The sequence below is a fragment of the Eptatretus burgeri genome, chromosome 13, assembly GCF_056783735.1.
Source record: "Eptatretus burgeri isolate ZD-2024b chromosome 13, Ebu_testis_v1, whole genome shotgun sequence".
In the NCBI taxonomy this organism is placed as follows: Eukaryota; Metazoa; Chordata; class Myxini; order Myxiniformes; family Myxinidae; genus Eptatretus; species Eptatretus burgeri.
In genome coordinates, this window is record NC_140973.1 from 84,006,768 (window position 1) to 84,021,156 (window position 14,389).

Consider the following 14,389-nt stretch of genomic DNA (forward strand, 5'->3'; position numbering starts at 1 on the left):
ATGTTTCATTATACTTTACTAAAAACATTGTCTCCAAAAAAGCCGTTGTTCCTGTTTTGTTTTTTTTGAATAACAAGGAATGTTGTGGTGTGTTCCAATGCCGGTGCTTCTTCTCACCTGTTTAAAGGATTTTCCAGTCAGTCTGTAAAGTGTCTCAAAGAACCGATATGTAAAATCATCATTGCTAGCATATACGATAGCAAGTATAACGATTATGTACAAGAGAGACAGGTAGAATTCTCTGCGTCGTTTCTCGGCTCGAAGTTCATTCACCCGCCTTGCTTTGGACATAACTGGAGTGTCATCGATGTAATCTTCTTCAGGTAGGTTCAACACAGGCTTTTTAGAAACTGCACAAACAAATGAAATTTATACCAGCAAGTTAAAGGAATGAAAGAAGTGGAAACAAGTAAAAAAGACATAAAATGTCATAGCCCCATTGTTTTACTAATTTTGCTGTATGGAGTTAAATGGGCGAGCCCATATTTATGTACAACTAAAATGGCCGCCAGTCTACCAGTCGGCCACCTTTGATCATATCGCAAAATAAAGTGAGATGCTCGTGCAGGCCATCATGTACTGCGCTTGCGCGAAGTTTGAACAAAATTGGACCATGCATGTCATAGAAATGTTTGGGGACACATTTAAGAAACAAAATGGCCAGTCAGGCATCTTGGATCTGATCTTAAAAAAACAATGAAAGGCTTATGTAAGCCCTCATTCTTTATCTGTTTGCCAAGTTTGACCAAAATTGGTAAATGTTTGTCCGAGAAATGGTTGAGGACATGTTCAACATCACTCAACATAGGATTTTTATGACTGAAATTGCCGCCAGCCGGCCATCTTGGATCTGATGTCAAAGAAAATGATGTGCACATGTAAGCCATCATTCATTATATGTGTGCCAAGTACGAATGAAATCGGTCAATACATGTACAAGAAATGGTTGCAGGCGAATGCGCACGTACGCATGCACGCATGCACGCACACACGGACACGAAAATCGAGACCAAATCCATAAGCCCCCATTTCAAACTAAGTCAAATTAGGGCTAATAATACCAGGAAAGGTTTTCTTATAGAATGTGTAATACAGGGAACAAAAACAAGAAAAACTTTTCATCATCAACAATTACAAATATGAGCAACTGAAAAGCAAACTCAGAGATCAGGGTCGAATCACGATCATGCTTATAATCATCGTCATCCTAAAATACACTATTTGGTGTCTGCTTGTCTGACGGTTTCTTGACCACGATACATTCGCTGGTTACTTATCCAGTCTCAACCAAACTTGACACAAGGACTAAGGGTCACACTGTGGAGGTTGTAGCAATTTAATTTGCCCCTCTCTCCAAGGGGGTGTTCCACTTTGGTGAAGTCCGTGTTCAGGTCGCTAATGGTGGTGTTTTTCCAAGGTTGCTTCTAATAACAAAAGTAATAACACTAATAATATTAGCATAATATTAATGTTACAAAACATTAGTAATACTACTAATATCCACCCTCCCCAAGGGATTTTCCTCCTTGAACAAACGCCGTGTTAATGTGAACAAATAGCTTATCATAGCGTTTTGTGGGGCAAGCCCCACAAAGAAAACGGGGAATAAGAAGAAGCCTACTAGAAGTAAAAAATATTTGCAAATGACAAAGAGCTGGTGAAGGAGGTCATCCTGCCTGCCTCTGTCCGTTTTCATTGTGCCTGCAGCCTATTCATCATCGCTGGACTGGATCCTGCCATGTGCCCTCATCGCTTGTTCATCTCCCCATTGTCTGCTCGCCTCATCACCGCCTGCTCGGCTCACCAGTCTGTGGTTCCTTCGACATCCCCACCACCCAGAGATAAGCCACCCAGTTTTTCTTCCCTTTCCCCGTCTGTGATTAAATATGGAGTGAGGTGCCTCAGTTTCTTCAGACTCATTTTTACCTCACTGTATACAATTAGTTATTTAATAATTTCATTCCCTTCCTTCTCTCCCAACCTGCTGTCATCTCTTCTGTTACGATTCCACTATACCCTGGTTCTTTTTGCTTGTGATTCGGGGAATAAACCTGTTTGTTTTATCAGAACTAAGGTGCTCGTGTCTTTCCTCACAATTGTGCTCGCATAGTCTGCCACAATATGGAACGTTTCCACAGGTGTTAGTTAAAACCGTCTGGGACTTTGTGGGATTTTAACCTCCCTCCGCAATGGCCTTGACGTTAGTTGCACTGTTGACGCTACAATATATTGTTAAGTTTCAGCTCTCTAGCCTTGCCAGTAGTGAAAAAAATCATTGGTTGTTCAACCCCACCTCTCATCAATATATTATCAGAACCATCACTCCATACCATGTTTTGATTGAACTCAAACTAAACCTCAATGTGCACTGAAAAACTGGCACCAAAGTTTTTCTGATTCAGGACATCCTAAAGAATAATAATTCATCTGGTGCCAACAATTTAAACACAAAAAATATTTGGGCCATATTTACAATATTTGCTCCCACATTACTGGTTGCATCATTGTTGGGAACACAGCTGTGCTGCTGATGCAGTGCCCCGTTTACAGTAAGCTGGTACTCATTTTGCCGACCTCGGAAGGTCGGTGGCCTGAGTCAATCCACATGTGGTTCTTTCACGGCATGACAGGGGCTCAAACTCAAAACCCAAATATTTTAAGCCAGCCACCTTAACTGTTAAGCCAACGCCAAGCTTGTAACACCAATAAAACGAGTCCTTCACCTGAAGCAGAAAGCAACATTAACTTTTCTTGTATCATTTTATAATTTTGGATATAACCTGCTTTAGTCAATCATTTTATAATGCACAAATTGAGGCAGGCAAAAGGTTAACATCCATTACAGTACAAGGTTAGTGCTACCTGACAACAATTAAATAATGTGATGACATCTAAAGACATTACCATTTGATTTCTCTTGAACACCATTCTTTCCTTGCAAATTCAAATCAAGTCCAAAATACTCCAACTCTTCTTTCTCTTGCTCCAGCAGTTCAGTTTTACTCAACTTGAACACTTTTTTTAAAAGAATGATGTAAACCGTTATCAACACAATCTGTCACAAAGAACACCAAAAAAAAAAAGACGTAAGTTGATTACCTTCCACTCACACCTCATCTCATCTCTCTCCACATGTGAATTCTGAGGCAAACACAGCTCAAAATCCCAACTAAACATCAGCATTTAACATATAGATAGTCTCATAACAATACCATATTGTACTACAGTACCACTATCACATTATACTACAGTACCACTATCACGTTGTACTACAGTACCACTATCATGTTGTACTACAGTACCACCATCACGTTGTACTACAGTACCACTATCACGTTGTACTACAGTACCACTATAACGTTGTACTACAGTACCACTATCATGTTGTACTACAGTACCACCATCACGTTGTACTACAGTACCACTATCACGTTGTACTGCAGTACCGCCATCACATTATACTGCAGTACCACTATCACGTTGTACTACAGTACCACCATCACGTTGTACTACAGTACCACCCTCACGTTGTACTGCAGTACCACTATCATGTTATACTGCAGTACCACTATCATGTTGTACTACAGTACCATGATCATGTTGTACTACACTACCACCCTCACGTTGTACTGCAGTACCACTATCACGTTATACTACAGTACCACAATCACGCTGTACTACAGTACCACGACCACTTTGTACTGCAGTACCACTATCACATTGTACTACAGTACCACCATCACGTTGTACTACAGTACCAGTATCAGGTTTCACGATAGTAGGGGAGACATCACCTATCATCAGCTTGTATTTATCTTTCAAAAGAAAATGTCCTGCTGACGAATATTAGCAACGATCACTTGAAGTGTATTAGTGGAGAATCTACTGCTAAACAAGGCTTTGTTTTTGAGGTAATTTAATTCTAGGAATATAAGTAGTACAGGCCTCAAAATATCTCTGAGAAATATTATTCTCACTCATTTCCTTGAAACTCAATTTGAAGGACATCTCCAGTCCAGGCAATGACTACAAAAAAAATGGCAATGTCTTGACAAACACTGCATAAGTGAATGTTAAAATAATTATTGAATTTGCTTTCATCCAGAATTGAGGGAAACGCCTAACTTTTGTCAGCCATGCGGCTGAATTTGAAATGCTTGTAAGGCAACTTTGCATCACATTTCAAATGTGCTCGATATAATCTCGGTCAAAACCTGTTCAAGTAATGGTCACTTTCTCATGGCAATGGCAGACTCCCACTCAGACATTTTTCAATCATCGGAAAAGTTAAGATTGACAACACAATCAAATAGATGCACCAACAGCTCAACAATTCAATCTCTGCATTGTCCAATAATAACATTTCAGCTCTTGCGTTCTGGAAGTTCCAATGTATAAATAGAAATATCCCACCGAGGTCAAATTAAAGAAGATAATTATATTTTGGTGATTGTTGGCATCTCACTTCATCATGCCTAATGTAGGTGTATCCTGTTGTGGATAATTATATCTTCCTCTCCAATTAATTATGCTCAAGGTTGTTCCCAATATTAGAGACATCAATGAATAGTCATTCAACAATGATGAGTTTCCTTGCTCAGGTAAACCAATCACCATTTAGCACTCCTGTTCAATGATATGTTTTCTCCAAGGCATGTTAAAGTGAGTATTTTGTTGACCACCAGGATTTCTCAACAGGTTTTTCCGTTTCTCAGGCTACATTTAAGCAAAATATTATGTTCCGAACAGATATAGTTTTTAGTGTGTTGGAATTATTTATGGTTCTCGAATAACGAAAAAATATTTTAAAAAAGGCATCACCCTGCATAATATACAGATTTTATATAATATACAGATGTTATATAATATACATTATTTCATATGCAAATTGAATATAATATACAGATTTTATATAATACTAGACGACACGTGAACCCAACGGGTTGACGTTGTGCCAGCGGTTGATAAAAAAAATTAATTAAAAAAAAGAAAAAGATAGCTCCAGTGAAACTATACTGCTGAGGTTGTTTGCATTGATCAAATAATACCGAAGAGTACTTGACTAAATCGGGAATCTATTTTTTAATAATTCGTTTCCCGATTTGAATGAAACTTGATATTGCGCGTCAATGTGAAAAAAAAACAGAGAAAAGAAAGTCGAAAAAATTATTGTGCGAAATCTTCTAAACACAATTTTATTTATTAATGAACACGGAAGTATTAGATCAAAATGGTGATGTTTATTTTATGCTTAAAAATAAATTGTTCTTTGTCTATGCAAAATGTTTGAGATTTTTGAATAAATCATTTCAAGAAAAAAAAAAAAAGATAGCTCCAGCGAACTATACCGCTGAGGTTGTTTGCATTGATCAAATTCTCCTGAAGAGTACTTGACTGAATCTGGAATTTTTTTTTAAATAATTTTTTGTTGCTCGATTTGAACGAAACTTGATATTGCACACCACAGGAGAATGGTGAGTAAGGTGGCCCAAAAGTTTTTGCGCTATCGTGTACCGTTTTGGCTGTATTTCAGGAACATACTTACAAGATGAGAGTTTTAGTAATATATAGATAAGGTGTTATATAATATACAGATTTTATATAAAATACAGATGTTAAATAATATGCAAATGTTACATAATATACATGTTATTTCGTGTACAAATGGTATATAATAGAGATTTTATATATTATACAGGTGTTATATCATATACAGATGTTATATAATATACAGGTTTTATATAAAATACAGATGTTATATAACTTACAAATGTTATATAATATACATGTTATTTCATATCAAATGGTATTTAATATACAGATTTAATATAATATACAGATTTTATATATTATACAGGTGTTATATAATATACATATTTTATATAATATACAGATTTTCTATAGAATACAGATATTATAAAATATACAAATGTTATATAATATACATGTTATTTCACATACAAATGGTATATAATATACAGATGTAATATAATATAAAGATATTATATAATATAGAGATGTTATACAATATATAGATGTTATATAATCAACAGATTTTAAATAATATGCAAATGTAATAAAACATAAAGATGTTACATAACATACAGATGTTATATAATATACAGATGTTATATAATATACAGATGTTTTACAATTTACAGATGTTATATAATATACAGATGTCATACAAAATATAGATGTTATATAATCAACAGATTTTATATAATATGCAGATGTAATATAACATATAGATGTTATACAATATACAGATGTTATATAATATGCAGATGTTATATACAGATGTTAAATAAGATACAGATGCTATATAATAAACAGATGTTAAATAAGATACAGATGCTATATAATATACAAATGCTATATAATATACAAATGTTATATAATATACAGATGTAATATAATACAAAGATGTTCTATAATATACAGATTTTACATAATGTACAGATATCATACAATATACAGACATTATATAATATACAAATTTCATAGGCTTGTTAATTCATATTAGTATGCATGTTAATCTGGGATGAATAAATCAAAAAAGAATAAAATAAGAAAGGAAATTTACATTTCTGTACCAATTTTAACATTTTCTTCCCTTCCTGTACCATTTCCAGTTAAATTTACTTCTATTTTGGTGAATTCTCTCCCCAAATATTCGCTGGTTATATCATCAAATTAGCATTGAGGAGGTGGCAGATGTTCCTTAAACAGATTATAGTGTTTGAATTATAACATCATATAGTGAGTTTTTCTTTGAGTTATCGCCTTATTGATTACATTTTTTAAATATAAAAATTGCCTGAGTGCATAGTTATTAACTAATGTCAAATCAATTCAGGCTCTTTGCAGTACCTTGATTGGTTGAGTTAGAATGATGTTGACGCCAAATGACAAGAGAAAGCCAACGAGCCATTTCTTTGCTTTGACAGGACCCCATTCCATGCTGTAGAGAATGGTAAAAAAGCCTGATGACAAAATACTTATGGCAATGAGGAACCAGGCGATATAGAGTGTCCAGTGAGGCAGTGGACCTGAACACAACTTCCATGTGGCATGCTTCTTATGTTGAGGCCCCTTTTGTTTTGGCAACCGACAACGAAAAATCCTGACCACAAGTAAGCTTACAGGCAGTTCGATGAAGGAGCTGCAAACGATGACATACAGTAATCCCACTGAGAAGTAGTTGGTGGCTCCTGTCTCTGTCATGCCACTGTCGATCCGGGATTGCAAACCAAAGAACATAGCATTGGTGATCATCATGAGGAAAAGCAGGCAGACGCACACAGACAGACGTTCCAGTCGTGTGAAGCGACTTGTTGAGATACGCATGAAGATTGACATCCTGCAGAATGCGGGTCATTGAATTACAATTGATGGCATGGCTTTGTTATGATTTTTAATTTCAATATTCCCCAGAATCTTTGATCATTAACTCTTCTTTCCAAATTTAAATACTATATTTGTGACGTTTCTGTTTCACTGGTACAACAACCATTTTGATTGAGTATTTAACCCACTCTTTTAATATCTAGTAGTGCACCCTAGTAGTTGATATCTACTAGTGTCCCCGCTGGTCCGATGGACCAAATTTTCATTGGTCTTCACAGCCTTGTTGCATACCCACCTGCTGTACTCCTTGAGCATTAGCTTGCCTTTCGCCAAGCCTTGATGTGCTTGGGCTAACATGGGATTATATGTTCGTTATCATAATTGCCAAATGATACTACTATTCATTTTATTGTTGTAAATAATATTAGTGTAAATTAATGTGCTTTGTTACAATGTCATCATTGTTTTTCTTATTTATTTTGTAATTAAAATGCTATGCCGTGGTAGAAGGACATATTAAGCTGCTTTATATACCTTAACATGGCATGCGTTTAAAACATGGGAATTCTTTTGGATTTTTTTGTCGTTAATTTGCCAAATCAACTCAGGAGGTCATGACAATCATTTGGGTGCATCACGTTCCACATCAGAATGCTCCAGTAGAATATGTTGCGCGCGTGCACTCACGCGCACAAACACACACACACACACACACACACACACACACACACACACACACACACACACACACACACACACACACACCTCATCCATTTAAAGAAGATAAGTTTTTGGAGATGTAATCTTCAATACTTTTGCAAGTATACATTTGTATTTAACTTTTTACAATGACCACAAAGTTGAATAATCACCTGCTGGAAAAGTTGGCAAATGATGGGAAAGAAAGGTGCATTGGTTGTCTTTATCTTGTCATGTTGGAAAGCACAAGTTTGCCATATTACGCACATCTCCTATCACAAGGGACATTTCATTGCAAAGCTCGCTACCTTTATTTGCATGGATTATTTTTAGCTTACCTGGAATGTAGTTCCGGCGAGCTTATTGCCACCACCACCGAAGGTGAAGTAGGTTGTGTGTTCACCCCTCTCTGTCTGTTTGTTTGTTTGTCTGTCTGTCTGTTTGTGTGCAGGATATCTCAAAATGTGGACGGATCCAGATAAAATTTGGTGGGCAGGTTCAGTGTGTGACAAGGACGAACTGATTAGATATTGGTGAAGATCTGAATCTGACTACTATAATTCTTTTAGTGACTCTTCATCATTGAGAGACAGCGCCAAAACGCTATATAGCACGATATCTCAAAAAGTTGTGGACGGATTCAGACGAAACTTGGTGGAAACGTTGGGTGTGTGACAAGGAAGAACTGTTTCAATTTTGGTGAAGATTCATAACCAGATTCGGATCCAATAATTTTTTAATTGATTCTTCGCCATTGAGAGATCGGGCTCAACTAATGTAGAGCAGGATATCTCAAAAAATTGTGGACTTGTTCGGATGACACTTGGTGGACAGGTTGAGTGTGTGACAAGGAAGAAATGATTCAATTTCGGTGAAGATACAAATCCAGATCTGAATCTGAAATTTTTACAGTGATTCTTCACCATTGAGAGATTGGGCCAAAAACGATACATAGCCTGAAATTTCAAAAATGTATTCATTGGGCCCGATATGTTCTCATGGATCAGGCATTACATGGCGGAGGTATGTGCTCCACAGAGTGCCCTTTTAGTTATTTTTTGTAGACATGATCGAAACTCGTGGAATAGCGAGAACAGAATGGAAGGGAACAAAATGTAAAGGGGAAAACAACAACAGCAGAGTGGAAGTGAGAGCGAGATCAAGGGAAAGGGGATAAGGACACATGGGGGTGAACAAAGCGAAGAGGAGAAGGACACATTGGGGTGAACAAGGGGAAGATAATAAGGACACCTTGGGTGAACAAGGAGAAGAGGATAAGAACACTTTGGGGTGAACAAGGGGAATGGAATCGGGACACATGGGGGTGAACAAGGGGAGGAGGATAAAGACACATGAGAGTGAACAATGGGAGGGGGTAAGGACAATGTGGATGAATAAGGGGAGGAGGAAAAGGACACATTTGGATGAACAAGAGCAGGAGGATAAAGAAAGTGTGGATGAACAAGCAGAGGAGGATAAAGACAATGTGGATGAACAAGGGGAGGAGGATAAAGACATGTGGGTGAACAAGGGGAGGGGGATATGAACACATGTGGATAAATAAGGGGAGAGGGGGGATAAAAACAATGTGGGTGAACAAGGGGGGGGGTGGGTGGAATGGATGAACAAGACACAAGCTGAATGAAACACAACAAGAAGAGGAAGGGGGAAGTGGGGATAAAACAGAAAAGGAACAAACCAATGGATAATGGACTGAAACAGGTGAGGGAGAAGAGGAAAATAACAATAACCCTGGAAAAGGGAGTGCTTGGGAATGGGGTCACTTGGGGTAGAGAAAATCATGAGTATGGAAGGGAGTGACCTGAAGTGGTGATAAACAGCTGTGTTGAAGCCTTGGAATGAAGAATAAGACTCGACAAACAGGCTGGGGAAGTTGGTTCCACAGGTGAGAGAAAAAAGGAACAACTGAGTGGAGGTGAGCAGTGAGCCTGGATTTTGGGAATTTAACAAGGGATGGAGAGGGACAGAGCCAAGAGATGGTTGAGGGTGCAAGATCAACGAGATGGTATTCATAGAATACTTCCCCTGCACAGTCAACGGTTTTGGAGATATAGAGCTGTAATGTTTTTCGGTTTTTCCAAGATGGTGCCTGTACCACATGACCCATCACGTTATAATTATCATTACCGTATTCTCCAGGAGGAGGCGCTCCTATGGTGAAAATTTGGTGTCCATCAGAGCAACAGTTGCTGAGAAAAAAATTTCATAATGATCAGAGAAGTTTTTTTTTTGTTTTTTTTTGTATACCTTGGTCGAGGCTCGTATGAGAGCGAACACACAACTCACAGCAAGGAGGCATGAGACAAGAGGGGCGGGAGTGGAAGGGACAAAACAGTGGGGAACAGACACATTAGGTGAACTGTGGAAGGGAGAGGGATGGGGATGGGACGGGAAACATGGCGAAGAGAAGATGGACATTACAGGGACTTTCAGGAAGGAAAGCAGGAGAATTGAAGGAAGTGGGCTTGGGTGGATTATCGGGGGTAGAAAAGATCGAGGATTTGGATGGGGGAAGATAAGAGGTGGTGGTGAACAGGTGTTTTGAAAGCCTGGAGGGAAGAATGGGAAAGAATAGAGTGAGGAAGTTTATTCTAAAGGCGGGAAAAAAGAGGAATGAAAGAGTGAAGATGAGCAGTGATTCGTGATTTTGGTAGTTTTACCAGAAGGGGGTTGTTGGCGGACCTTGAGCGCCCTGTGGAAATGTGGTGGGGACAAATCGCAGAGAGAGCAGGGGGGGGGCAAGGCTGGAGAGGAGTCGGTAGAAGACAGAAAGACCACCGACCAACCTGCGGTGATTGAGTGAGAGGCCCAAAGACTCAGCTTCATTGCGGGAGATGCCGATTATCTTAAATGCCTTGGTTTACACAGCGTGAAGCCGAGAAAGGTGGGAGGCAGGATCACCAGCCCAGAGGGGAGAGCAGTACTCCATCAGGCTACGGACAAAAGCTTTGTAAGTGGTCAGGAGCTCAAGAGGGCCGAGGAAGGACTTTGCACGACGGAAGATTCCCAGTCGGCGACTGGCTTTTGAGGAGAGGTTGGAAATGTGACTTTCCCAGGAAAAGTCATGGCAGATAGTGAGACCCAGAAGCTTGAAAGAAAAGACTTCTTCCAGAGGATTGTTGAGAAAGTGGATGGGGGGGTTTTGAAAACGGTCCTTTCGAAGAGACATAGTAAGAGTGTGAGATTTGTCTGGATTGAAAGACATGTTCCACGTGTTGAACCAGTTTGTGATTTTATCCAGATCTGCAGTGAGTGAAGAAGCTGCTGCTTGCCGGTCTGAGGGATGACAGATGGTACGGCAGAGGGTGGAGTCGTCGGCAAAGAGAAATAGAGGATTTTCCAGAGAGTCCGAGAGATCATTGATGAAAACCAGAAAAAGAACAGGGCCCAGAACGCTACCTTGAGGAACTCCAGCCTGCACAGGAAGAGGGGATGAAAGAACTCCATTTAGAGCCACACGTTGACTGCGACAGGAGAGGAAGTCTGCAAGCCATGAGTGGAGATGGCCTTGAATACCATGGGAAGAGAGTTTGGTGAGTAGGGCAGGGTGCCAGACTGTGTCAAAAGCACGTGATATGTCCAGGGATACGGCTCGGATTTCCTGTCTGGCATTGAGGACCTCCATCCATTGATGGGAGAGCAGAAGCAGCATATCCAGGGTAGAGTGACCTGGTCTGAAACCAAATTGATGATTGGAAATCAAGCCATTGGAGAAGAGGAAGGATTTCATGTCTGAAGCGATGATGGATTCCATCACCTTGCTAATGATTGGGAGAAGGCTGATTGGTCTGTAGTTACAGGGATCTGTTTTTGCACCTTTTTTATGCAGGGCAGTGATGTTAGCAGATTTCCAAGCAGATGGCAGATGACCTTGGGCAAATGAGAGGGTGAATAGAACAGAGAGAGGGTGAGCAAGAGCAGAAGAGCAGGCTTTGAGGACACGTGGGCTGATGCCGTCTGGACCGGTTGCAGAATCTGACTCGAGGTTTGAAAGCAAGCTCTCCACCTTGTCAGGAGAAAAGGACACAGAGTCCAGGGACAGTTGGGTGCGACTGGGTAAAGTGGGTAGAAATAGTGATGGGTTTAGGACACAAGATTTAGCTGCAAACACCGAGTTTAGACATTCAGCTTTTTCACGTGTGGAATCAGCAGTGCGGCCATTTGAGATAAGGGAGGGGATGGAGGGGGAACATACACCAGAAACAGATTTGATTAAACGCCACCGGGATTTTAAGGAGGGAGAGAGGTTTGAGAGTTCAGACTTGAGATGAGAAAGATGTTGTTTTCTGGCTCTCCTGAGGGTAGATACACACTTGTTCCGAGCTTTGTGGAAAGAACTGAGATTGCCCTCAGTTGGGTTTGCTTTCCATGAGGCAAAGGCAAGTTGTTTCAGGACAACTGCCTCGCCACAAGCTTCAGTAAACCAAGGGCGGGAGGAAGGGTAAGACAACTGAACACGAGAGGGGATAAATCTGTGCTTGAGGGAGAGCAAGTTTCTTTGAAAGAATTCCCAGGATGAGTTGATGTTTGAGAAAGTAGTGATAGGAGACCAGTCTGTAAGTTTGATGGCTGCTCGGAGACCCTGCCAGTCGGCTTGAGTGAAATGCCAGACTCGACGGCGGTGAAGTGGTTCTCTGATAACAGCCAGAGAGATGTCCACTTTAACAAGGATGTGGTCAGAAGAACCAATTGGAGCGAAGGAAGAGCAGCAGATATTGTCAGGGAAATTTGTCAAAATCAGATCCAGAAGAGATGGAGTACCATTGCTTGAGATCCGAGTCGGGAAGTTGACCGATTGAGTCAGTCCCAATGAGTCGCAGAAAGCTTTTGCTGAGGTGCCATGGCAGGTGAGAGAGGTACCAACACCTAGCCAACTGGCGTGATGACAATTGAAGTCGCCACATAAGAGGAAGAGAGCGTTTGGATGAGAAGATAGAAGATGGTCCATGTTTTCGGATAGTGAGGTGTAGATGGAGTCATCACTGTTCGGTGGACGGTACAGTACACATATAAACATGAGGTGGGAGTGGAGGGAAGCCGAAGCCAGAGGCATTCCTTGGGGTGTGGGGGAGTGAGAGCAGTGCATGGAGAGTGAGGAATAGAGTCTTTGATGAAGAGAGTAACACCTCCACCAGGACGAGGCTCCGGTCTGTCATACCGTAAGAGGGAGTAACCAGGAAGAGATACTTTGGAGTCAGACACGTCTTGGGAGAGGAAAGTTTCTGTTAGGCAGATTATGTCTGGTTTGTCAGTGGCAACCTGTATGGAAAGATCTGAAAGGTTTGAGCGAAGGCCCCGGATATTTGAGGTCCACACTTTTAATGAAGAGGTAGGGGAGGAGGCTTTGGGTGCACGAGGTGGAGGAGGAGGGGGGGTAGGACAAGGGACGAGGGGGGGAGGTAAGGAGGGTTGCTGAAAGAGTGTGGGTATTGCAGAATAGCGAGGGGAGGGGCCGAATGAGGAGGAGAAAAGGCTCTGTGGTGCTGGGGGAGAGTGGAGACAAGAGACAAGGAAGAAGGCAGTTGAGGATTTGAGGAGGTGGAGTGAAGAGATGGAGGTGAGAGGGCAGTGGAAGGAGGCAGCTTGGTGGATGAGAGGGGGGAAACTTAGAGAAGGAAGAGTGAGGGGGATGAAAGGTGGGAGAAACATGACGGGGGAATTTTTGAGAGAGGTGAGAGGGAGGCTTGGAGGGAGAAGAGTGGGATGGTTGCTTTGAGAGTGAGAGTGAGGGGTGAGGGGGGTGAGTTGGCACTGAAGTTGGAAAAAAAAGAATGGTTGATGGAAAGCGAGCATCCATGGCAAACTGTGGTTTTTAATAGTTTTAGGTCAGAGATGCGATTTAACACAATTCTTGATGGATGCAATGAAGGCGAATTCAGAGAATGGAGAGAAGAAGCGCTGTAATAGTTGGATTTTTTAGGCAAGGAATGAAGGAGAGGTCGAAATGAGAGCAGTCTGTTAAAATAGCAGAAGAGTAGTGCATTGTGAAACAGTAAAGAGTACCACATGTGTGAGAGAGGAAGATGAAGCATTATAAGATCGTTTTTGTTGTTAATATTAATGTATGAGAGAGTTCAACAGATTAGGTCATGGAAGTGTAGAAAAAAAATCGAGGAAGAAGACGAGGAGGAAGTTAAGAGGAAGAAGAAGAAGCAGAATCGGGAGAAGGTGGGCGTGTTGTTGTTGTTGTTGTTGTTGGGTATATATTTTTTATTTTCTTTTATTTTTTTTGAGATAAGAAAGAGATTAGTTGGGAGAATGGGGATGTTTGGAAAGTGGGGAGGATGAAAATTGAAGGTAATGGGGAGGATAGAAATTG

General features: G+C 40.5%; 1 protein-coding gene across 1 annotated transcript in view; it reads right to left on the minus strand.

Moving 5' to 3' along the window:
* Positions 1–14,389, minus strand: part of LOC147014934 (polycystin family receptor for egg jelly-like) — a 211,620-nt gene that overhangs the window by 49,521 nt on the left and 147,710 nt on the right. Inside the window, exons 23-25 of the mRNA XM_085853433.1 lie at positions 6,874–7,363; positions 2,905–3,055; positions 118–350 (exon numbers count right to left, since the gene is read on the minus strand). Coding sequence (XP_085709559.1) covers positions 118–350; positions 2,905–3,055; positions 6,874–7,363 — 874 coding nt within the window. The remainder of the gene's footprint in view (positions 1–117; positions 351–2,904; positions 3,056–6,873; positions 7,364–14,389) is intronic.